We start from the raw sequence: 24,499 nt of genomic DNA, 5'->3' as shown, positions 1-24,499 counted from the left end.
TTTGATATGTTTTTTGATTCGGTTTATGACAATTTTATTGAGTAGTTTTGCATCACTGTTCATAAGTGAAATTAGTCTGAAGATCTCTTCTTTATTGAGTCTTTGTGTGGTTTAGGTATCAGAGTAACTATGGCCTCATAGAATGAATTATGTAGTGGTCCTTCTGTTTCTATTTTATTAGACTAGTTTTATGAGTATTGTTATTAGATTTTGATTATTGTTCTGTAACTGCATTTTTAATTTACTGGAGCATAAAGTCTATATGTTTTATTTTTTTAAGTTCATTCATATTAAAGTCAAGTGATTACGTTTTGTGGGGAAGTTTTATAAGATTAAAGGTTATAAACCATCTATTTTTCTCTATATCTTTGATAATAATAATTGAATATAATTGCATTTAATTGGATATAATTGAATAACATCAGTTTTATAAGTAAGAGCTGTAGTATTATATTTTGAATGTTTCTTTTACATATATTGTCCATTATCTTTTTATACTCCCTTAGCTCCAGCATGCTCATCTCCTCCCACCTGCCCAAATCCAGATCTTTTGCTTGGAACACTGTATCCACTGAGCTAAATCCCTAACTTTTGGATCTAAAACGATGTCATAGCAATTAGATACTCTTATAAAGGACTGGAGTTCGATTCTTAGCACTCACGTTAGGCATTTTATATCTTTCTATAACTTTGGCTTTTGTGAGCATGCACAGTCATTTGCACATGCCTACTATAACTCCTGTTAGCCATTTATATATTTCTCTGAATTTTGTTTGTATTCTATACCTAGTTCTTTTTTATACTTATATTTGTTTATTGGGATGATTAGGCCTATGTAATATGTAATGTCAGTGTGTTCTCTCAGTTCACTGTTTGTTAATTTGCATAATCTACTCTTATAGATAACTGTTTTCATTTGCCTTTCATATTGTTGTTTCTTCTTTATTGGGCATTCTTTCCTGTTTCACTAGATTTGCCACCTGCTAAAAAATGTTTACTAGTATTAAAAAATTAGGGAACATAAATTCTATCTATCTCTTTGCAAACCTCAGCAAATCACTTTTTCATGCCTTACTCTCTGGAAAGTAATAACCTTTCTTCCAGTGTAATTTTGATTGAATTATCATTGTAAATATGAATCCACATAATAAACTTAAAGAAATAAATGGAGTATACAAACACATGCACTATTTTGGTGGTTTTTAGACAGTGTTTTAAACATTATGTAGAAATTCAGTGTATTCTCTTTTTAAGTGACTAGAGAACCTGAGACTCAAGAAGGCTGAATGACTTGCTTAGAGCCGTAGTATCTTTATTAATAAATACATCGTTACTTAATTTCTTGTAATAGATGGGATTGATCCTAGGGCGTTGTTCATGCTAATCTACTAGTGAGGTGCCCTACAAACCCTCATATTTTATTTATTTTTAACTGTTGTCTGAATTTCAGACCTTTAGGGATATGTTAACTTTATAGTTAAATTGTTAAGTAAGGTCAGAAGAAATTAGAATTAGACTCTCATCTGATTTCCATATTGATTGTTTACCTAAAAGCCTTTAGTTTGGAAATCAGACCCTTTAATTAGTGTTTCTATGGGTAATTCATAATTAGTTGAATATCCTGAATATCTTGAATATTCTGCTCTTCAGGATGCAATGGACAGTGCTCGACTCAGTGCTGCCAAATCCTCTCCCATGATGGAGACAATCAACATGGTGAGTTTCCAAAAACAACTGAAAAGCTCATTTGCTTCTTTTTGAGTACAGTTCTCCAAAAGACTTCATGCTATATAACATGAGACAAACCTAAGGGGATGTATTGATAAAATACTGAACTTTAACTAGCATATGTAAATTTTGCATATTTATAGACATTTTTCTTAACTATTAGTAAAAGTAAATTTTCTGAATAGCAGAATTTGTCAAATTTTTTGTTACATGGAAAACAACATATTAGAGATCTGTCTATAACTTGTATCTATTTATTTTTGGTCTTATTTTAGACAGGCTCAGCAATGTGTTATTTATTTTATTATTATTTTTACTATTATTATTATCATTGCTCTTTTGCCTACCTCTGCTTGAGAAATTTCTTTATTAAATATCGCAAAGGTGTAAGATCAGAGATATTTTAATAAAATAGACAGTACAGAAGGTGGGTGACAGGAGCTGAGCGATAGTGATGTGCTTCAGATGTTGAAAAAGTGTAGTGAAGAGTTCATGGCACTTTGAGGTTCTGAGAGTCTTGGCAGAATCACCTTCTGGACATTTCCTGTAGTGATTATTAAGAGCTTACAAGCTACCAGAAATTGTTTGTTAAGCAGATCACAAATGGGACAAAAATCAGGTTTTAGTGTCTACTAGGGACTGCTGCCAATATTCTGTCTAAGAATCTTGTGTTTTAGTTTTATTATTGGGGCAAATGAGAGGAGTATTTAGCAAATGTCATTTGAAAATATTCATAAATGATGAAGTACGTGCTTGTATTTTAAAAAATAAAACAAACTATGGTAAAATCATCTAAGAAACTGACTTTATTTGGGGTCTAGTAGGATAGACACAGTATGGAAGATCAGTTTTAATCTAGGCATTTTACATTCAATATAGATTGATAGAGGGGGATTGAAAGAGGGGTAATCATTTATTTCTTCTTAGTAAATTAATGCTTTTCATTATTTTGTTTTTCTATTTTTAATGTTGAACCATTAGTGAGTGAATTTTCTATAGTAGTTTAATTTTTCCAGAGCAAAATCAAACCAGTCATTTTCAACTTTCTATTAAAACTAGTAGGTACATATTTTGACGTAGATAGTTTTTAAATAAAGATATGGTACTGACTTAATTACTGCTTAGGCTTACTTTTATATTTATTCTTTTCTCAAAGTGCCTGCAATATCTTGATGTTTCGGTGCTAGGTGAGCTAGTTCCTAGGTTATGTGAGCTGATAAGAAGTGGTGTTGGTCTTGGGACTAAGGTAAGATTTGTATGTGTGGGTGGGTGAGTGGGTGGGTGGGGGGTGTATGTTGGTGTTTGTGTTTATGCACATGTGTGTGGAGCCCAAAGGTATCTTTATTTTATTTTTACCTTTTGAGTATCTTCCACTATTGCTTTCCACATTCTTTTGAGAAAGATTCTATCACTGAACCAGGTGCTCACTGATTGCCTAGGCTGGCTGCCAGCAAGCTCAGTGGATCTAGCTTTCCCTGCCCCCACAGTTATTAAGATTACAGATATATGAACCCAGATTTTTATGAGGATGCTAATGTGATCCCAAGTCCTTATGCTTAGTAGGTACTTCACCTACTGAGCCATCTTCCCAGTCCATAGAAATGTATTTTTATAAGAGCAAATAGGTGTTTGTGATAATTTTTTAAACCTTAACAACAAAAAACTGACCATCATGTTTAAAAGTTAATGTTTTTGTAAAACACATTGCATGTTAAATATTTTGTTTCTATGATTACATGATTAACTTAAAATGTGTAACTGATTTGAAAGTATGTATGTATGTATGTATTTTTTTTGTTTTTTGAGGTAAGGTTTCTTATCGCTTAGTGTAGTCTCAGACTTCCTATACAATGAGGATGACTGTGAACTTTTGGTATTTCTGCCTATATTTCCTAGTGCAGGGATTACAAGTATCATGTTGTATCCTGTCATGCTTACATGTTACCATACTCTGCTTGTCTTGGTATTTTTAGTAGAGTCTTTTATGGTTACCATGTAAGTGCTCTTAAATTTCCTGTTATTGCCAGTTAATGGAGAAGCTTACTTACCTGTTAAAGTATTAATCATTTTAGACAGTAATTAGAAGTTTTTATGTAAGGTTTAATAGATGTTTGGATAGAAAAATATCATTTTTTTGCTTGATAATCTTAAAAGATAAGATACTTCCTTCATCTGCTTAATTTTTTCCTACTGTTAAAAATGTTTGTGTTGTAGTTTTAGACCAAATCTCATGGTGTCCCCACACTGTCTTCTTGCATTGCAGTGCTGGGATTGTGTGTCGTGGGACCCAGCTTCGTCTCATTTTAGAAGAAGAGATAGCTCATTTCTTCATATGAAAAATTAATACTTCAATTCTAATTAACATATATAAATCAAGAGAAAGTTAAAAATATCAGTAGTTTTACCATGCAGAGAAAATGGCTATTTGTTTTTGAGTGTTTCCCTTCTGTGTGTTTTCACACACATATCTTCTGCTTTATGTTCTCATATACCCCTGAAGGGTATATGGTGCGCTGTTTATAGCAGTACATCATTTTTTTCAGTCAAATAAGCAACATCTGAGTTTTCAGATTTTAAAGAGCTTTTAAATAAAGCACCATTTTTCTCTTTGTACACATAAAAACTATTTTCTTAGGAATCTCTAGGCATGGAGTTGTTAATGCAGTTGTTTGTGATAACACGTGTTATTTCTGACAGTTATACTTGTTTTCTTTCTTACTCAGTTTCTTAAGTTCTTACTCCTAAATAATAATCTCTGGATAATAAGTTTAAAATATTTTTCTTTTTCTATATTAAATCCCAGAAGGGCTATTAGACTTCATATGTTTTATCTTTAAATTATTGATGCCTAAAAGAAGTAGTTTGATAGTGCATAGAGACATCAAACTTAGACCTTTGTTTTTGTGACCTTAAAGGGAGGCTGTGCCAGTGTCATCGTGTCTTTAACTACTCAGTGTCCCCAGGACCTGACACCTTACTCAGGTGAGTTTTTCATATGTGTGGGGGTACTGTCTCATGACTGTGTTTATTTCAGAGGGTTTTTGTTGTTGTTGTTGTTGTTTCATTTTATTTTTGTTTTGTTTTTTGAGACTTGGTTTCTCTGTGTAGCTCTAGCTGCCCTGGAACTCTCTCTGTAGACCAGACTAGCCTTGATCTCAGAGATCTGTTTGCCTTTGCCTTCTGAATGCTGTCATTAAAGGCATGCACCACCGCTGCCTGAGTAGTTCAGAGTTTTAAAAGGAAAATTACTGGGTCATATTCGTATGCTTTGCTTCTACTTAAATCTCTGACCCAATCATTTTGTAAGCAAACTTTTATTGTTGCAGAGGTAAGTTTGTCAGTGACATAAAGATGTAAAAAAGTACCTTTCATTCTGCAGAACTTTTTAATTGTTCATAGCTAATTTTACATGAGTGCTTTCTTTTAATTCCTCTTCTAGATAGGCTTCTAGGTGGGATTCTGTATCTACCTCTCATTTTTGTACTTTTTTCACAATATTCTGGACAGAAGTTAATTTTTAATTTTTGAATCAAATGAAATAAAGAAAGTAGGTAGTACAAATAATATTTAAAAGACCTAAACGACTATGCAGTAAGCCTGATTAATTTCAGGGTTATAGGCTTTTAGTCCTGGGAACATAACACAATATTTGGCCAGCCACACAATTGACCGTTTTTATTATTTCTCTAGGTAAACTTATGAGTGCTTTGCTTAGTGGTTTGACAGATCGGAACAGTGTAATTCAGAAATCCTGTGCATTTGCCATGGGCCATTTAGTTCGGGTGAGTTGACTTTCTTATTCAGTTAAGCAAAACTCTGGTAATTATAAAGAAATGACTGGGAAATGTTTGTTTTTCAGACTTCACGGGATAGCAGCACTGAAAAACTGCTACACAAGCTCAATGGCTGGTACATGGAGAAAGAAGGTACTTTTTTTTTCTTAATCATTCTAGCCAAATAATTTGTATATTGTTTTGGTGGAAACATTTTAAATTGTTTTATTTAAATCATTTATCCTGAAAAAACAGTTAAATGGTAACAAACTTTTGGTTTCTTTTCTTTAGAACCTGTCTATAAGACCTCTTGTGCTTTGACAGTTCATGCAATTGGAAGATACAGCCCTGATGTGTTGAAGAACCATGCTAAGGAAGTTCTGCCCTTAGCATTTCTAGGCATGCATGAAATTGCTGATGAGGAGAAATCTGAAAAAGAAGAGTGTAATATGTGGACTGAAGTGTGGCAGGAAAATGTACCTGGTTAGTAAATGGTGGATGCAAAGTAAACATGTTTCCTAAGAACACAGCTGAAATTTGACTCATGTCTGATCGTGACTCTCCCAAGAACTTGAGCAATCTATGTCACATTTTGAGGACATGCTAATTTCTAGCTTTGTAAAGTGCCACTCAGAGCTCTTTTCTTTGACTTGTTACTTACTGTCTGTGTGAGAGACTATAAAGTGTCTAAGCAGAGGAGAATGTTCTGTAGGTTAGGTGAGTGTAACTGGGATGTTATGTTGTCTTAGGGTGTCATTGTAGAGTTGTATTTCTAACCTTGATACTCATTGTGACGATTAAAGTAACATTCCTGGCAGTATGTCCAAGGTCATGAATTCCTACTGTTACAGAAAGAAGCCATAGTACCCACTGTCTCTCCTATTAGCACATGGTATGTTTTATCAGTTGACAGTCACTGCTTTAAATGACTAACACTGACTTACATTTAAAAATTTATCTTTTAAAATATTTCTTGTCACTTAAGAGGTATTACAACTTTTCTTTCTTCTTCTTTTAAATGTAGGCTCCTTTGGAGGTATTCGATTGTACCTGCAGGAATTGATTACTATTACCCAGAAGGCTTTACAGTCACAATCTTGGAAAATGAAAGCCCAGGGTGCAATTGCTATGGCATCAATTGCAAAACAAACAAGCTCTCTTGTACCACCTTATCTGGGGATGATACTAAGTGCATTGGTGCAAGGCCTGGCTGGGAGAACGTGGGCAGGAAAGGTAAAGGAATTCATGCTAAAGAATTGGGACTGGATCTTCTTGTAAAATAGGAATTTGATTTTATGTGATTTTGGATTATTTTTGCAGCTAGGTTTTCTAGCTAGTAGAAGACTTTGCCTGATTATCTGCAACATTTTATATCAAAGTATGCCCATATGTTCTTGAATAAAGCATAGTAATACTGGAGATTGATATATTTTTACATATTCAGCTTTACAAGTCACTTCTTAAACTGGTCACCATTTTATGTGCACTGACCTACAGTAGAGGCAAACTGGTCATACATACGATTCAGAAACTGAGTGCACTGAACTGCTTCTAATCCTGACATCAAAGATGCTCATTGTTGAGGCTTAAGAGTTGGGAACTCTCAAGGACTATAGAGAAGTATGCGTAGTGAACATTCTGTGTGGAACATGAAATTGGGCAGTATGTACTCTGTTTCGTAAAGGCCACTATTGGCCACTACAGTATTATGGACATAAGTACTGAATAGCCTGTAATCTTGGTTGCTAGCTCTTGGGCCTTTATGATTTAAAGATTCATGTGCTTAGTGCATTAAAGGTGAGATAAATGTTAGTTTTGTTGTTATGGTCATAAAATACTCATGGGAGGGGTAGACATAGTGTAGAGAATGTAACGTGGGTTTAATCGTATTTCTTCATCTTTAACTTATCAGGAAGAACTATTGAAAGCCATTGCCTGTGTAGTGACAGCTTGCAGGTAAATGTTCTTTTAATGAACATATCATTTCCTAATATGAAGCTTAAAGCTGTAGCTTTTCTTAACTATTCTGATGTTTTTGTGTGAATCCTATAGTACAGAGTTGGAAAAATCTGTGCCCAATCAACCCACCACAAATGAAATTCTTCAGGCTGTCTTGAAGGAGTGTTGCAAAGAGAATCTCAAATATAAGATTGTTGCAATCAACTGTGCAGCTGATGTTTTGAAAGCCACCAAAGAAGACAGATTCCGGGAGTTTTCTGACATTGTCATACCCCTCATCAAGAAGGTAATGGCTACCTATGTCATCATTCAGCTTTTTATCTGTCCTGGCTATATATATGTTTTTATTAGGACAAGTTTAACTGTAAAATAGCAGAAAATCCCAAAATATTAATGGCCTCAAACAAGATAGAAGTTTGTCTCTTACTTGATAGATGGAAAAAAAAAATCTTCAGGGATCCTATTTCTTACGCATTATTCTCATGGTCTGTGGTTTATCTGAGTCCTAGGCAGATAACAAAGTAGATGAAGTTAGGGTCATAGTGAGCTCATAATTTTGTCAAGGAAAGTTCTGGAAATGGAAACATCATTTTGATTCATGTTCTACTGGCTATCACTTAATCATATAGCCCGAGTTGGCAGCAGATGAGGCTAGGAAAGGTGACTTTTCATGTGGTCATTTGAGTTTCCACCTGTTGGAGGAGGGTGAGTGTACCTATGTAGTGAGCAACATCTACCATAGTAAACTTTACCTTGCTAGCTTGTGCATATGCCAAGTAGTTATTTAGTATGAAAACAAGGAATACTATGTGTTATATCGTTCACCTCTGCCTTGTCCTGGGGTAATTTTTGGTTAGAAAAATGACCAGCTTAATTTGGAAACCAATGTAGTCTTTTTTTTAAAAAAAAATAAATAAATAAAGTAGGCATCATAAGGAAAGAGGGATGTCATTGGTCTCTTTGTTTATTTGTTGTGGTTTTCTGAGACTGGCTTTCTTTTATTGTAGTGCTGGCTGTTCTGGAACCACCATGTTAACTGTGTAGACCAGGCTGGCCTCAAACTCACAGAAATCTATCTGCCTCTGCATCCCAAATGCTGGGATTAAAGGCATATGCCACTATGCCTACTTATTTTTAAAGCATGAAATGTTTTAAAATATTCTAATGTCTTGTGTTGCTTCTCTTCATATATTTGTTTTCTTTCAGTAATAAGGCTGTCTTGGTTATTTCTCTGGTAATGTGTAGGTCTTGGAGACTTATTTAAGTGGATTATATTGGCTGATCGAATTACTTCTGGCCTTTTTACCAGTTTATCAAGAGTTGGTGTTTGAAACATTGCCAAGTTCTTTCCATCTTTATTTAATTCTCTTGATCCAAATGTAGGTCTTTTTAGGTTATACTCATAACATACTACATATATAGTAGTTTTTTCCAGTTTCATATACAAATTGTTTAAAAGTATTTTTCAAGCTTATTAGATACATATAATTTTAAATGGAGAACTCAGAATTTAGTTCTTGGTCAGTGTCTCCTGTTCTGCACTCTGTTTTAATAGTATAACTGTAACTTTGAAGAAGGAAATATTAGAATTCCCTTCTCTTCCCTCCCTTCTCCTCCCTTCTCTCTTCCCTCCTTCCTCTCCCTCTTCTACTCTCCCCCTCCCTCCTTACCCTCCTTCCTCTCCCTCCTCTTCTCTCCCCTCTCCTTCCCCTCTTCCCCTTTTCCTCCCCTCCTCCTCTCCTTCCCTTCTCCTCTCTTTCTCCTCCCCTGCCCTCCTCTCCCCTCCCCTTCCCTCTCTTCTCCTTTCTTCTCCTTTCCTCTGATATATCCTAGAACTCACTTGAAAGCATGGGAGTCCGTACCACCAAAGCTGAAGATGAAAATGAGAAGGAAAGAGAGCTGCAACTGGAGTCTCTGCTGGGCGCCTTCGAGAGCCTGGGCAAAGCATGGCCCAGGAACCCAGATACCCAACGTAAGCACTGGAATACAAATTTGTAGAAGTGCTGTAACCAGAAGTCACTTAGTAAGAACACAGTTTTTTTGTGTGTGTGGCATGGTAGTATTTCTTATATAGTCTGAATATTAATAGTGAGCATTTTTCTATATCTATTTTACTCTTTTATCAGCAAATAAGTACATGGATCACTGTATTATTAGGGCCAGTATAAGAAAGTGTCACAGGGGCTGGAAAGATAGCTTAACATTTAAGCATACTCATTGGTGTCTCTTCCAGAGAACCTATGAGTTTGAGTCCCAGTACCCATATATCAGCTCACAGCTGTCTGAGTCTCCTGTCTCAGGGCATCCAAGGGCACTGGACACCCATGTGCTGCACAGATACACATGCAGACAAAACACTCATACACAAATAAGATAAAAATAAATCTTTAAAACAGAAGTATCACAAACCGAATAGCTTAAATAATAAAATATCCCCCCCTCCCAGCTCCGAATTCTGGTGAGTAGAAGTTCAAGATCAAGTTGTTGGTAGGGTTGCTTTCTTCTGAGATTTCTCTCTTAAGCATCTGAATGGTTGACTTTCCTGTCTTCACATGGCCTTCCTCTGGGTTGCTGTTACCTGATTTTTTTTTTTAAGCGGATTGGATTAGGATCCACCCATATGATTCTTTTAAATATTGTACCTTCTAGTACAGTACAATAATGTTAGGGGAATACAGTTGAATGCATAACAACCATGAAGTACTTGATGTAGATAGTTTGACTATAAAAAGAGTTTTGTTACTTTTCCTTGTGTCCATAGATATCCTCTGACAAATTCAACAATCACCCCTCTAAATCCTTCCTCTCAAAATCACCAGCCTTGCCATCATATCTTCAGTAAGCAAATAATAGCTGTTTTATTGAGAAACTTATGACAGAGATTTTCAGAATTACACATAAATTTACAAAAGATTAAATAGTAAGCCATGATTATTAGTTCAAGTTGTAGTTACAACCTATTGACAAGGTCATTAAGTTTGAACAGATGCTATTCAAGTTTGTCTTGTCCTGGGAAGACACTCTGTCCCAATTTACAGTCTTTGCATAATTACTTGTAAAACCAGGCATAACATTTTCTTTGAGCCTATCATTCTTTGTTTAACATACGAAGAATTTTTCAAAAGAAGCTATCAATTTGTGAGTGGTATTATGGACTGTAGTAGAAGTTGGATTGCTTGACACCATTAGCATGAGTAACTCTTGCTTAATAGCCAGAAAAAGTTAAAATAGGAAATTCATAAGAAAGATAACATCACATGCAAAGACATAGGAGATATACATTTGTTTACCAGTTACTGAGTAGAGAACCAAACATTTTCTCTAAGAATGCCAGTGTTGCATACTAGCTTCTAACATTTCACAGTATCAGCTGTAATTTCTGGTTTTTATCTTTTTAAATTAGAAAAACAAATTACAAGCTGTTAATGAAGCAATCTCAGGGTAGAATTTTTACCCCTTCCTCTCATGTTTTACATTTAAACCTTATTAAATTTTATAGTAGGTGTTCAATTTACGGCCCATTGGCCGAGTGTCACCAGGGTAGTTATGAGTGTAGCTCAACATATTGAAATATCAGAAGTCTGGAAAGCCCTATTCTAAGCATTTAAAATCAACTTCTATATTTTTGTTTTTATTTTTGTTGAGCTTATACTCTTATCAGTATAATATTAATTGTATAATGATGGTGACAATTGTGGTTGATACTAGTTAATGATAAAAGACTACTGTCTATGGTAAACCCACAATTGGCAGAATACTTAAGGGGTGCTTAAGGATTCTGGACCTTTTGGTTTTATTAAGGGAATTTACAATGGAAGCAGAGTGTAGCTAAGTTGTCTCTGTTCTGTGAAGGACAAAATGTCTTAAGAGCAAACTGTTAGAATAGATGCACGTGTGTGTGAGTGTGTTTGTGTGTGTGTGAGTGTGTGTGTGTGTGTGTGTGTGTGTGTGTGAACGGTTTGGGGAAAATCCCATGTCTTTAGTTAAATTGTGCCTCACATTACTCCACTGTTGTCTTTGTTTTAATGCTGTCTTCTGTTTTCTCTCCATCCCTTGTTGTCTCTTACTCTTCATGTACTTCCTCCTCTGTCTCACTTGGTTGTCTGCCCAGGTTGTTATCGTCAGGAGCTGTGCAAACTGATGTGTGAGCGGCTAAGACTCAGCACATGGAAAGTGCAGCTAGGTGTCCTCCAGTCAATGAACGCCTTTTTCCAGGGGTAATGTGCTTCATGATTCAGGTTTTTATTTTCATCTCCCTATTGAATGGATTTCTTAACCTTTACACATTTCTTAAAAAAAAAATTATTTTTGCATACAATATATTCTAAGTATAGTTTATTCTCCCTCTACTCCTCCCAGTTTCTCCCCACTTCCCTCTCGTCTTTTCCACTCCCTTTATGTCTCTTAGTAGAAAAGAATAAGCTTCGAAGAGATAACAACCAAACATGGCAAAATAAAATACAATAAGATGAAACAAAAAACATCATAGCAACCCAGTAGGAGGAAAAGAATCCCAAGAGCCATCACAAAAGTCAGAGACCCACTTGTTCTCACAGTAGGGAGTCCCATAAAATTCTAAGCTAATAACTATATGCAGTGGACCAGGTGTAGACCCATATAGCCTTGTGCTTACTGCTTCAGTCTTCATGAGCTCTTATGTGTCTTACTTAAAGTTGGTTCAGGAGGCCTTATTCTCCTGGTGTCTTCCTCCCTTCTAGCTCTTAACAATTTTTCTACCTCTTCTTCCTAGGAATTTCCTGAGTTCTGAGGGGAGGGATTTGATGGAGACCTCCCATTTAGACTCTCTTTCTGGCTGTGGGTCTCTGCATCTGTTCCCATTTGCTTATGGTGGAAGCTTCTCTGATGATGACTGAATAAGGCACTGATCTATGAGTGTAACAGAATATCATTAAGAGTCATACTGTTGATACTTTGATACGTTTTCTTTTTAGACCAGTAGTGTTTGATTTTACACTAGGTCTCTGGGCTATCTAGTCTCTGGTTCTTGGTTACACAAGCAGTGTTGGGTATGGGTTTCTTCTTGTGGAGTGGTCCATAAGTCAATCAGACACTGGATGGATACTTCTACAAGTTCTGTGCCACCATTGCCCTAGCATATTTTGACTGGAAGGACAGATTTTAGATCAAAGGTTTTATGGCTTGGCTATGTTGTTGACTTTCTGTTTTGGTAGATTGCATTATACCTTCCCACACCAAAGAGACCAGGGTAAAGACTTCATGTAGGCACCAGCTCATCTTCACCATGTTTAATGAGTTGTGTGGGTGTCATCCTCTGCATTGGGGTCCTGCTTTCAGTTTGAAAGCCACCTTTGTCTTAGCAGCAATTGGGTTGTTTAGAGATTTCCATGGGATCCCCTTGACCAACAGCTCAATTGAATACAGCCCTGAGATCCTTGTCTGGCTACAAGAGATGGATTCGCCAGTTGAGAGTCCGTATACCCCATTACTAGGAGTCTTTATTGGGATCGCCTTCATAGAGTCCAGGAAGTTTCCTCTGCACTAGGTTTCCACATCACCATACAACTATCCCCCAGTTCCAGCCATCTTCCCATGCTTCTCCTCCACTCTGTCTCCCCCACACCTTGCCTTTCCCTGCCTGCTCCCATCATTCTCCCCCAGTCTGCCTATAAAACGTATTTTCCCCTCCCAGAGAGATCCATGCATCACCTCAGACCTACCTCTTCTCTTTACCTAACCTCTTTGGGTCTATGGATTGTAGCTTGGTTATTATTTGCTTAATGGTTAATATCTACTTCTAAGTGAGTATATACAAAATTTATTTTTCTGGATCTGGGTTACCTCATTCAGAATGATTTTTCTAGTTCCATCCATTTGCCTTCAAATTTCATGATGTCATTTTTTAAACAGATGAGTAATGCTCCATTATGTAAATTTACACATTCTTGTAATCAATTTAGATATTAGTAGTATCTGAAGTAACATGATAAGATGATATGAACAGATCGAAGTTATACTAGGAAGGTTTTAAATTGTTAAGAGTTGCATTATATATCACTTTTATACTTACAGGTTAATGCTTCTGGAAGAAGAACATGCAGATCCTGAAGCTCTGGCTGAGATTCTTCTTGAAACTTGTAAATCAATTACTTATTCTTTAGGTGAGTCAGTAACCAGAACTTGAGTGATTTGTTGTTGTGGTTGTTGTTATTGTTGCTGCTGTTTATTTTGTTTTTGATACTGGTGATCAGGCACAGTCCTTCCTGCTGGGCACTCTTCACTGAGCTGCATCCTCACCCCTTTTTCATTCTGAGTTATGTCTTTCTGTGCTACCTAGGCTGAGACTGAATTCACGGCTCCAGTCATCCAGGTAGCTAGGATTATAGCTTGTGTCACCACACTTGGCTTAAGTAACCCTGATTTTAAAACTAAGGAGATGAGTCTCAGGATCTAGACTCAGAACAACTACTGACTGTTCTGTTTATGTGCCATATGTCCCCCAACAAGGGTATTTTGTCTAGAATTACAGTAGAATTTTAGATTGAACCTTTACGTCAGTATTAAACACTTACTAGAAATAGTTCCTAGTTTATAAAACAGTTGTTAAAATAGGTTAGTTAGTACCTGTATATACTTTATGTTTTTCCTGAGACATTTAAAAGTGTGTTGCTTACAACTTGTCCCTTTATTACTAAATTTTTCAGTATATATTCCTTTTTATAACATCATTATGGTATCAAATTTATACAGTTTTGCATGGATGCAGTGTTCTTTTATCATTTTTTTTCTCATTCATACTTTAATTTCTTCCATAATTTTTGTAGGATCTTGTATTCCCTATTACTCCCACTAAAAAACTACAGACAAGGATCACATATAAAATATAGTTGTCATATCCTTCAGTTTCTTCATCTGATACACTCCTTTAGCTTCTCTTTCTCTTATATTACACTTGTGATTCTGCAGGATAAAGTCTTCTCTCCTTTTTGGAAAAAATAATATAGTTCTTATTTGCTGTTTGTCTGGCATTTCCTCAGGCTTGGAGCTAGCTTATGAATTCTGATATTAATGATAACAGTTTCTCTCACATCAAGCGGCATCCATGTCCACAGCTTTCCTGATTTTCAAAGTTAATTTTGTTTATCTAATCAAGGTACTATGGTTTTTCTCTATAGTATCATTCTTATTATTTCTTATGTCTAATCGGTAGTGCTTCAAAACATGCTATTGCATGTAGCTTTGCTACCCCTCCTTAATTCCAGGAATGGGCTGCATTACCAGCTCCTACCCAGATTCCCTTGAATCCATGAGTAGAAAACACAGACACACACAGTTGTTCAATTTTAATTTACCTTTTTGGCCCAATTGCTGGGCTGTACTTATCTCCCACCTGGAAAAGCAAGCCCTTATCAATATTCTTAGCTCCTCACCTCTCCACCTGCCCTCAACTTTAGTTGCTTAGTTACGTCTAATCTCAGCTAAACATCCCCAGCTGCCTGCTTGTAGGAGTGGCCTGTGGCCACACTATCCGAGGTCTCACGTGGCAGGTTGGTCTTTTTCTCCCTCAGAAACATGATGAACTCTTTCTTTCTTCTCATTGCATCTACCTCTTTGCCTGGGGTGGCGGGGGGTGGGGGGGACCAGAAGCCCCGCCTATTCTTCCCACCCAGCAATTGGCCCATGGCTTCTTTACTGACAGATCAAGAACCAATTGGGGAATGGGACCTTAGCATCAGAACCACCCCTACCACATGCTTTAAGATTATTCAAATCATCTCCTCTTCAAAAGTGCATCTATTAAACAGTCCATAAAAGTATATTATAAGGCCATGTAAATGTACTTCTCTTCCAAGGTTTTGCTTTAGATTTTTACATGCATCGATGATTCTTCTATGAGCCAATTGCTTTTCGATGATGAATTTTGCAACTTTTGCCCTTTCTCCACATTAACCATTTAGTAGCTGGCATTTTACTTTGAGCAAGATTCTTTTCTCTTTTTCTTTATTTATACATTGTTAACTGGTATTAATTCATACCCCCTAACCTCTCAATGCTTTATACTTAATTATTTTTAGGATTTCTTTTTTAATTATGTATATGTACAAATGAGTACTAATGTCCACAGAGACCAGAGGTGTTAGGTCCTCCTAGAACTGAAGTTACACACAGTTGTGAGCTGCCAGTGTGAGTGCTGTGACTTGAACTCTTGGCCTCTGCAAAAGGATTATATGCTGACCTATCTCTCCAGCCTCTGATTATTTTTATTAATTAGTTTGTTGTTTAGGTGTCCTAGCTATGGTTAATGTCCTAGCTATGCATTAGCATGCTTTCAAGCTGATTCCCCTGTCCTTTTGATGGGTCACTATCAGTTTTTCCAATACTTCTTCCCTGCCATGGACTTAGATGCATATTAATTTCTGTTGATTGAAAAATTCGATGCCTTTTGTAAAACAGTGTGTACCAACAAAACTTGTTTTATTTGTCATTTTTGGAAATAGCTTGCTTTTGTGGATATAGAATAGAAAGCTAAAAAAATTGTCCTTTTAGGTTCCAAGGTGTCCCTAGATGATATTCTTCAATAAAATGAGGAGGATCATGCAGATCAAAGACTTGTCTTAGGTGTGACATGAGGATGATTGTGCATTTGGGATAATACTTTTTAATCTCTCACATCTAAGATGGGTCTTTTAAATATTACCACTTAGGATTAATGGCTGGTTATCCACAGTGCCTCAAAATAGTATATGTGGACATATAGCATAATTTAAGTATTCGATAATAGTTATTCAATAGAGTTTACTTCAAAAATGCATCCATTAGAATTTAAACTTTTTATCCTTCTGTAACATTAATTTAATCTTGGAAGTTTTGTTTTTAAAACATACTCTTGAATTGCATATTTTTCTTCTTAGAAAATAAAACCTACTCATCTGTGAGAACAGAAGCTTTATCTGTGATAGAATTACTGCTTAAAAAACTTGAAGGTGAGTTCTTCATAAATTTGATTAGAGCACCATAAATTTAAGATATATCCTGTGAAACACTTCAGAAATTTTTTATCTCTGTTTTTGCACATATGGTATAAAATACATATTAATGCATCTGGACATACAAGTAGACTATAGAGAAGTAAAATCATTAAATTTTAAAGATTTCAATTTGTTCTTTATGTTTATATATTTATAATGAATTATTAAGTTATATTATCACAAAGTAATAAAGTTTGTTTCTGTCATGAACTCTGACATACTCTCAGTTAATCATAAGAAGTGGTTGGCAGTGATAAAGACTTGTTTGCATGTACATAATAGAACACAGCAAGAAGAGAGTCAGTTTATTTTATCAGAGACTCATTTGAGTTAACCATATTTGACAACAGCTTGTTTTTAATCCTATTTCTTTTCTTTCACTTTTTTCTTCCTTAAGAAACCTTGTAAATTTTGTGTTGTGTCAATGGTAGAAGAAAAACCACTTTCTTTTTTTTCTTCCCAGTGTTATGTATCTGCCACTGGTTTCAAAGAGACCCATTGCCACTTCTGCCTTTTTACTTCCTTCTCTTTTTCCTATTCCTAGTCCATGAGTTAATAGTGAAGAAGATGAAACAGTTTTCATCACAACCTTGTGAATTTGGTGTTTGTACTTTTCCCTCTTTTTTGCTTAGTGACCAGCACCTATCATAGGTTTTTACAAAACGGGTCCTTTAGACTCAGAGATGCTAGGTATCATATGATCTATTTTTTTGTTATCGTTGTTAAAATAAAAAACATAGGCATTTAGCCATATGGTTGAATTCTCAGTTTTCCCGGTAAATATTAATGTTTTTTTACTAGATGACAAAAGCGAAGTTAAACAACTTTCTTGAAGAAGCTGGACATGGTGGTACAGGCCTGTAATCCCAGCCTTGAGAGGTAGAGATAGGAAGATTAGGAGTTCACGGCCAGCTTGAACTACATGAAACCCTGATACAACTGTATTAATTGCTTGAAGTCACATCACTAGAAAATAACAGAGCATTATAAATAGAGTTAAAAATTTCTAGTATTTATATAGTTCTCTAAGGCTTTCTTGTAAGAAATGAGTAATAAACGTGTTAAACTATACAATTATAAAACCTTTTAAGGTACTTTTTTCATGTATCTTACTAAGTAGCGTTCTTTTGTGGCTAAAGTGACTATCTTGCCCCTGTGCCTTGATACTTCATTCTTCCCTCTGTGCTGACATCTCCCCATCTCTCACCCATACTAGGGAAAGGGTGGATCTCCCCGACCTGCTTTCAGGCTGTTGTCAGGAATTGGGTTTGAGATACCTGACCAACCTGTGATTGTTATATACTGTTCTTAATTATAGAGCTGCTGTATGGTTGTTTGGGGAGTAGGAATATGGGAAAAGATTTTTGTTTTATTCTTTAATGATTTTCTTTCTGTTTTTTTTTTCCATTCAGAAGCTAAACAGTGGGAAAGTTTGACAGCAGAATGCAGAGGACTTTTGATTGAGTCTTTAGCTACTATGGAGACAGACAACAGACCAGAGCTGCAGGAGAAAGCCTCAGTATTGAAGAAAACACTTGAAAGTCTGGAATGAACGAGAAGGGGAAGAAACAAACAAGTGCCATGTTCTTTCGGGATTGGAAATGGTGGTGTTTTTTAAAAAACCAAGTTGGGGAAAGTAAAGGTGACTCTGTAGCATGCATCATTCCGTGGCTGAAATAAAAAAAAAAAAGCCTTAAATTTTGCTCCTTATTAGCTTTATTTTACTTGTCTTTAAGTATGTGGGTTAAGTGAGCTATTGACTTGGGTTTTTGAAGGGTAATTGTAAATATGTCTGGCAACCATCATTGCTAAAAGAATTGAAACTATTATAAATGAAATACAGGGCAAGAGAGATTAAAATCTTAGACCTACATCCATGCTAAACTCATTGTAGAAAGGGATCCTGTGAATCACTCAATTTGTAATCTTACTTCTTGTACTTCCTAAGAAATAGGATTGGGGATGACAAAACTTCTTTTCTGAGGCCAGGAGCCAAGGCCACAGGCCCAAAGCTTAATATCCTGTCTTGGATATTTTCTCAACCTGTTACCAAACCAGTGTTTACCTTGCCCCATCCTAGAAATTACCAAAGTGAGGTACATTTAGGGTGTCATATAACAGTTCCTGTACTAGAGCTAAACTGACTCTTATCACTGGATTCTTGGAAGTCATATGCTATATACTTCCTGTGCATAGGTGGTCCATTTTTAGGAAATGGTTGTTCAGCATGTTTATAGGTCGAGAATAATTTGAGTTCCATAAAATTCTGATTGATGTCCTTTTACTGGAAGATGAAAGTAGATTGGAACAAGATTCGAGCAAGTCTGTCTGTATTTGTGATCATGTATTTTTTCCAAAATCTAAAACAGCAGTAAAAATTAGATTGCCTTGATTTAGACCACTTAAAAATCTCAAAACTGTAACAATAACTTAACATTTTCTATTCCTGTCATACATACATTATGACTTGGAAGGATAGATGGAAAGCCTTTTAGTTAACTGAGAATTTTTGTTTTTTAAGTGCCCTCTCTCAAATTAGCATGATACCACTTCAAGTAAACTGTTGTTGTCAGGGTCTTTCTCCTGCTTTCTGCTGTTCCTGTACCTGCTGAAGGGTACAGAGTTGGTTTAACTTAAGTGTTTATGGTAAGCTAAAAACTCTAGCTTGTCGTTTTGGAGCACAAGATTGATTTATATATTCAGTACTATCTCCTTGATGACATCAACACCTAGAATCTTCGTGTTCAATATTTTTGGTCGAAACTCCATGTTTAGTTTGGTAGTCTCCAGACCAGTGTATTTCAAAAATTTTTAACTGTGACTCACAATAAAAATAACTTAACATCTGATTCAGAATGTGTGTGTGTGTCTGTGTGTGTGAGTGTTGGTGTATGTATGTGTGAATGTAAAACTTTTTACTAAGTATTTCAGGAAGAAATACTTAGTTGCTAAGTTTGATATACTTTCATCTTTGTCTTACTGTTGTAAATGTTCTTCAGACTCACTAAATTCATTTCTTGATTCACAAACTAGGTTGCTATTTAAGTTTGAACAATACTGCCACTGATAATACCTAAACTTCTACTGTGTTTGAGACTGTTTCTGATTGAAAAAGGCGTTCTAACTAAAATGTTCATTGTTCACTCAGTATCATCTTTGCTGATACTGGACTGTAGTAGTGAGTTTGTAGAACATCGTGAATTTTAAAGAATCTGTTGTAGAATTGCATTTAAGAATGGCTTTTGCTTTAGAGAAAAACAAATGGCTTCAAATGTTCTTTAGAAAGTTGTGGCCTCTCAGGATGTGATGTCTTTTTGGATCAGCATTGAATGCACTAAGGACCTACCTGACTTTCATTTGTAGTATCCAAGTTGCTTCCGTGGCAAGAATGCAATGCAGGTCAGGTATGTTATTGAAGATGAGAGGGTAAGGGCAAGAATAATGTACTTGGTCCGTAGCAAATATTGAAACCTCATCAAATCTTAGGCTTTTAAAGTTTTTTGTTATTTAACATTGGGGATTTCCCTTGGTGCTGAGATGGTGCTAAGACACCTGAACCTTAGTGCTATTGCATTACACTTCTTTTACTTTCCTGAGCACATTTCTAATAACATAATGTCTTCATGTTCACCAGCCAAATCATTTTCACAGCTAGTAATGCCATGTTTCTGTTTCAAATATAGTTTGTGCTTGGTATACATATATATGTTTATTTTAAAAGGTTAATAATCAGGACTCTTTAATTGTGGAATGCTGATACTGGTGAACACGTGGTAAAAGTACTTGTATATGCATATATCATCAGTCTTTACTTGCCAAAGCTATCTTGAATGACTTGATTTTTCTCTAAATATTCATTTCTGTTTGCCACACAAATAACTAGTTTGGAGGACTTGTTACTTATTCCTGCCATTAGTTCAGTAACTATATCTTTATTGAGACATGAAAAGATTTCTGGATTGTAGCAGTTGGGTTAAACATGAAAATGGTCTAGTTTTGGTGGTCAAAAGTAGCTGTTTCATTGAGTGTTTGTGTCCTACTTATAGTTCCTAGAGGATTTTGTCTATAATACAGTCCACTTAAATAAGAGGGCTGCCAAATCTCCATTGCTTTGTTCTTCCATTTTTTTAAACTCATGTATTTACAGTAAGAAAAAGAATAAAGATGTGACCTCACTGGTTGGTGCCCTATCAGCATTTGTGCTGTGTGAGCACTGCCTGCCCTTGTGGAACATTTCTACCTGCTGCTGTCACAGTATATTCATGCTGCTTGTTAAGTTCAGGGAGTTATTTTGACATTGGCACTTACTTAACTGTGCAATCTGTCATTAAATGGATGTATATGTAACAGATTTTTGTATTTTATATGCAACTTCATAGATCCTCTGCAATATGTACTTAGCTACCTAAGCATGAAATAGACTTATTTGAAAGAAAACCTCACTCCCCAAAGATATTAAATGGTAAATAAAAACTGCATGACCTGGTGTTTTGAAGTAGTGCTTTTAGTTTTTACTAGTTTTTGTAGGAAAGTAATCTGATTGCTAACACATTGATTAGTTATACTTGAGGAAGGAAAGAAGCCTTACTACCTGTCGTATTCTCAGCTATGTCTAATTAGTAACATTTGCTGGCTTAAGTGTCTGGGAGTTCCAAGTCATCATGAACTGTTGCTTCCACATCTTGGAAGAAAATTATTTTATGATACAATTTTCTGATAAAGCCGGCTTTCCATGAGCAAGTGGAAACAACAGGCAGGCAGTTGTGTTGATCAAGGTGAATGTACATCACTGTTGACAGGGATACATAGGTACAGGCAAACAGACTTCCAGTGTAGAAGATACGATTAAAGCGTTACGTTGCTTAGTCCCAAGTGAAAGCTTACCAGCCTGAGCTGGTAAATGCCTTTAGTAGTCTTGTCATACTGGTTTCAAATTGATGAGAAAGAATGTTACAAAAGATGGAAATAACCAATCTTTCAAATGATGTTTATAGAAATAATTAACAGCTTCTTTAAAATGGTATGTTGAGGGATTTTGGATTGGTGGTTAATGAAATGTTTTCTCTAGATGACTATTAAGAAGAGTCAATGATAAAGGAGAAACTAGGATATTCTCAGGAAAGAACATGACTAAGGGTAAAGACAGATGAAAAGCATTGAAAATTGGAATGTGATGAAGAAAATAAACAGCTTACAACTCCTAACCCTGGCTTTCTTGACTGGGAGAAGACCATGTAGCTGCAACTAGAAGGTAAGTCAAGCAGCTTTGTTGATGGCAGATTGACATCTCTCTAGAAGATGCCCATAGTCTCCAAAAGCATCGAATACAGTGTGACAGTGACTCCTGCACTGCAGGCTAACATTAGAGGAGGAATCTATTCTGTTGTTCTGTACATCTCAGGTTGCTTTATAGCCAGGTACCTTTACCTTGACAGGGAACCTATTTTAGATTGAGTAACCTTGGAGATGTGAGAAAAGGTATCTCAAGGAACCTAAGGATACCCTGCCACACTGTGAGAGGCAGATGTGCAGAGGGTCAGATTTTAAGTTTTGGGGAGCATGTGGAAGGTGCGGTGGTTGAACTTGCCTTCTGTGGCTACCTGTTGTTTACTGCAGCGGCCTTGACAAACATTGAATAGCCTCAGACTTGCCTTTTGTATGTGTGGTTTGCTGTTAAATGAGATGGTTGTGGTGGGTTACTAGGATTCCATAGCCTCCCTACCACAGGGTGATTTATAGCTAGGGAAGGTAATCCCAGCAGAAAAATTGGGAGATCTAGAGGAAATGAATAAACATTTAGATACACATGACCTACCAAAATTGAACTGTAGGATTAAAAAAAAAAAGTTCAACAACAATCAGTGACATTGAAGAAGAATAAGAGTCTCTCAACAAAGAATGGTTCAGGACTAGATGGATTCACAATTGAATTGTGTCAACAGTCAAAATTATTCCATAAAAATTGAAAAGTATTTCTTAACTGATTCTACAAATCTGGTATTCTATATGTAATGAACACAACAAAAACTATAGGCAGTTTCCTTAATAAACTACACAAAATATCTTAACTTTTTATTGATTCTTTGTGAGTTTCACATCATGCACCCCAATCCCACTCATCTCCCTTTGTATCTGCCCTCTGCCCTGATGCAAAGAATCTTAATACAAATCAAATTATAAAGCATAATTAAGATCATATACCAATATCATATTGGTTTCATATCAGTAAAGGTGACATGTTGAAGGCAAATCAATAAACACAATAGATTAAGTATAAAAATCACATCACTAGATGAAGAAAAAGCCTTTGACAGAAATCAAGATCTCTTCATGATAAAAGCCCCAAAGAAACTAAGAATGCAAGGATCTGTACCTCAATATAATAAAGGTTGTATATATGAAAGTCTTATAGCCAATATTATACAAAATTAGAAATGCTGTAAATGTCTCTAAAATCAAGGATGACATAATGAGTCTTCTACCTCAATATAATACTTGAATTTTTGGCCAATTATATGCCTGGATGGTGAATTTGACCAAATACCTTAAAAACTACTTCCTCCCAAAAAATATAAGAGGGAGTACTTCCCAACTCATTTTGAGGCCAATATTAATCACCCTGATAAACAAACTGGAGAAAAATGTAAGATGAAAAACAGCAGATTAAAATTTCATTAAAATTACCAGCAAAATGGTAGAAGCCAGGTGAAGCAACATGTAAAAATGATTAGTCATTATAACCATATGAAATCCATGAATATAAGATTGACTTAACATAAAGATAATTATTATAATGCATCATAATTTAAAAAGGATACACACTTCATGATATGTCCACTAGATGCAGAAGAAATGTTTGGTAAAATCCTGCACTCCATGAGAAATTTTTACCATTAGGAATAGAAGAAACTTTATAAACCTGGTAGCACACTCAGCATGAAGTATAATACCACATCACTGTACACCATGGGGTTACATGGTTCATAGTGATGAAAATCTGTTTCCCACTAAGATCAGGAATGGGATTAGGATATTTACTCTTATTAAATTTATGCAACATTGAACTGGCAGTTCTAGGTGGGGTAATTTGTAAAGAAAGTGAAATGAGAAGAAACTAACTTAGAGAAGAAAATGAAAGAAAATTTCCAGATGATGACAGTATGTATACCGAACATTCTAAATAATCATAAGAAAGCATATTAGAGCTAACAAACCAATTTGGCAAGGCAGAGGATACAAGATTGATTTGTAAAAATCAGTTTGTTCCTATATAATGTCAATGGGCAATCTAACTGAAACTAAGAAAAATTTTATTTGCAAAAGAAATTTTTTTTTTACTCGAGAATAAAAACCTTAGATATGGATGATGAAACAAATGTAAAAATTATACACTGAGAATTCAAAACATTGAAAAACAACAATAGAATAGCTAATTAACTGATAGTCTATGTTCATAATTAGAAGACTTAATATTGTTAATTCTTCACTTCCAGGTTCAACACAATTGCTCTCAAAATCTCAAATGGATTTTTTGCAGAAAATAGACTAGTCCTTACATTCATATGGATTGCCAGACCCAGAATAAATAAAATGCTTTGAAAAACAACAAAATTGGATTATTCACATGTATTATTTTTAAAAATGTACTGAAGAACCACAGTAGTTCAATGTCTGTGGCATAAGGAAGGACTGGCATGAAGGAGATAGAATAGTGATCCATATTTATAATCTGTTAGTTTTCAACAGAGAAAGTAGCCTTTATAAAAGAAAATAAACCATACTGGCACTGGATGTCTACCTGCAAATGTATGGAGTTGGACTTCTTCCTTCCAGACAAAAATCCAAAAATGTGTTAGATATAAATAATGTAAAAACTAAAACTATGTATGCTGGAAAGATGGCTCAGTGGTTAAGAGAATTCACTGTTCTTCCAAAGGTCCTGAGTTCAATTCCCAGCACCCACATGGCAAGCTCACATCTGTCTGATGCCCTCTTCTGGTGTGTAGATGTACATGCAGACAAAGTACCCAT

At 35.6% G+C, this 24,499-nt stretch overlaps 1 protein-coding gene across 3 annotated transcripts in view; it reads left to right on the top strand.

Moving 5' to 3' along the window:
* Ecpas (Ecm29 proteasome adaptor and scaffold) overlaps nucleotides 1-20,955 on the top strand; it is a 119,410-nt gene extending 98,455 nt beyond the window's left edge. For all 3 annotated transcript variants that reach the window (XM_028779863.1, XM_028779861.1, XM_028779862.1), the window contains 14 exons: nucleotides 1,651-1,716; nucleotides 2,885-2,974; nucleotides 4,644-4,710; nucleotides 5,419-5,510; nucleotides 5,588-5,654; nucleotides 5,793-5,984; nucleotides 6,526-6,734; nucleotides 7,414-7,457; nucleotides 7,554-7,746; nucleotides 9,294-9,432; nucleotides 11,572-11,677; nucleotides 13,512-13,600; nucleotides 16,352-16,423; nucleotides 17,881-20,955. In XM_028779863.1, coding sequence (XP_028635696.1) covers nucleotides 1,651-1,716; nucleotides 2,885-2,974; nucleotides 4,644-4,710; nucleotides 5,419-5,510; nucleotides 5,588-5,654; nucleotides 5,793-5,984; nucleotides 6,526-6,734; nucleotides 7,414-7,457; nucleotides 7,554-7,746; nucleotides 9,294-9,432; nucleotides 11,572-11,677; nucleotides 13,512-13,600; nucleotides 16,352-16,423; nucleotides 17,881-18,020 — 1,566 coding nt within the window. In that variant the 3' untranslated portion in view covers nucleotides 18,021-20,955. The remainder of the gene's footprint in view (nucleotides 1-1,650; nucleotides 1,717-2,884; nucleotides 2,975-4,643; nucleotides 4,711-5,418; nucleotides 5,511-5,587; nucleotides 5,655-5,792; nucleotides 5,985-6,525; nucleotides 6,735-7,413; nucleotides 7,458-7,553; nucleotides 7,747-9,293; nucleotides 9,433-11,571; nucleotides 11,678-13,511; nucleotides 13,601-16,351; nucleotides 16,424-17,880) is intronic.
* Nucleotides 20,956-24,499: the final 3,544 nt, after the last annotated feature.

Source organism: Grammomys surdaster, unplaced genomic scaffold (assembly GCF_004785775.1).
Source record: "Grammomys surdaster isolate TR1022 unplaced genomic scaffold, NIH_TR_1.0 363, whole genome shotgun sequence".
Classification (NCBI taxonomy): Eukaryota; Metazoa; Chordata; class Mammalia; order Rodentia; family Muridae; genus Grammomys; species Grammomys surdaster.
The sequence above is the reverse complement of the archived record's forward strand: the minus strand, read 5'-3'. Positions and strand labels throughout refer to the sequence as shown.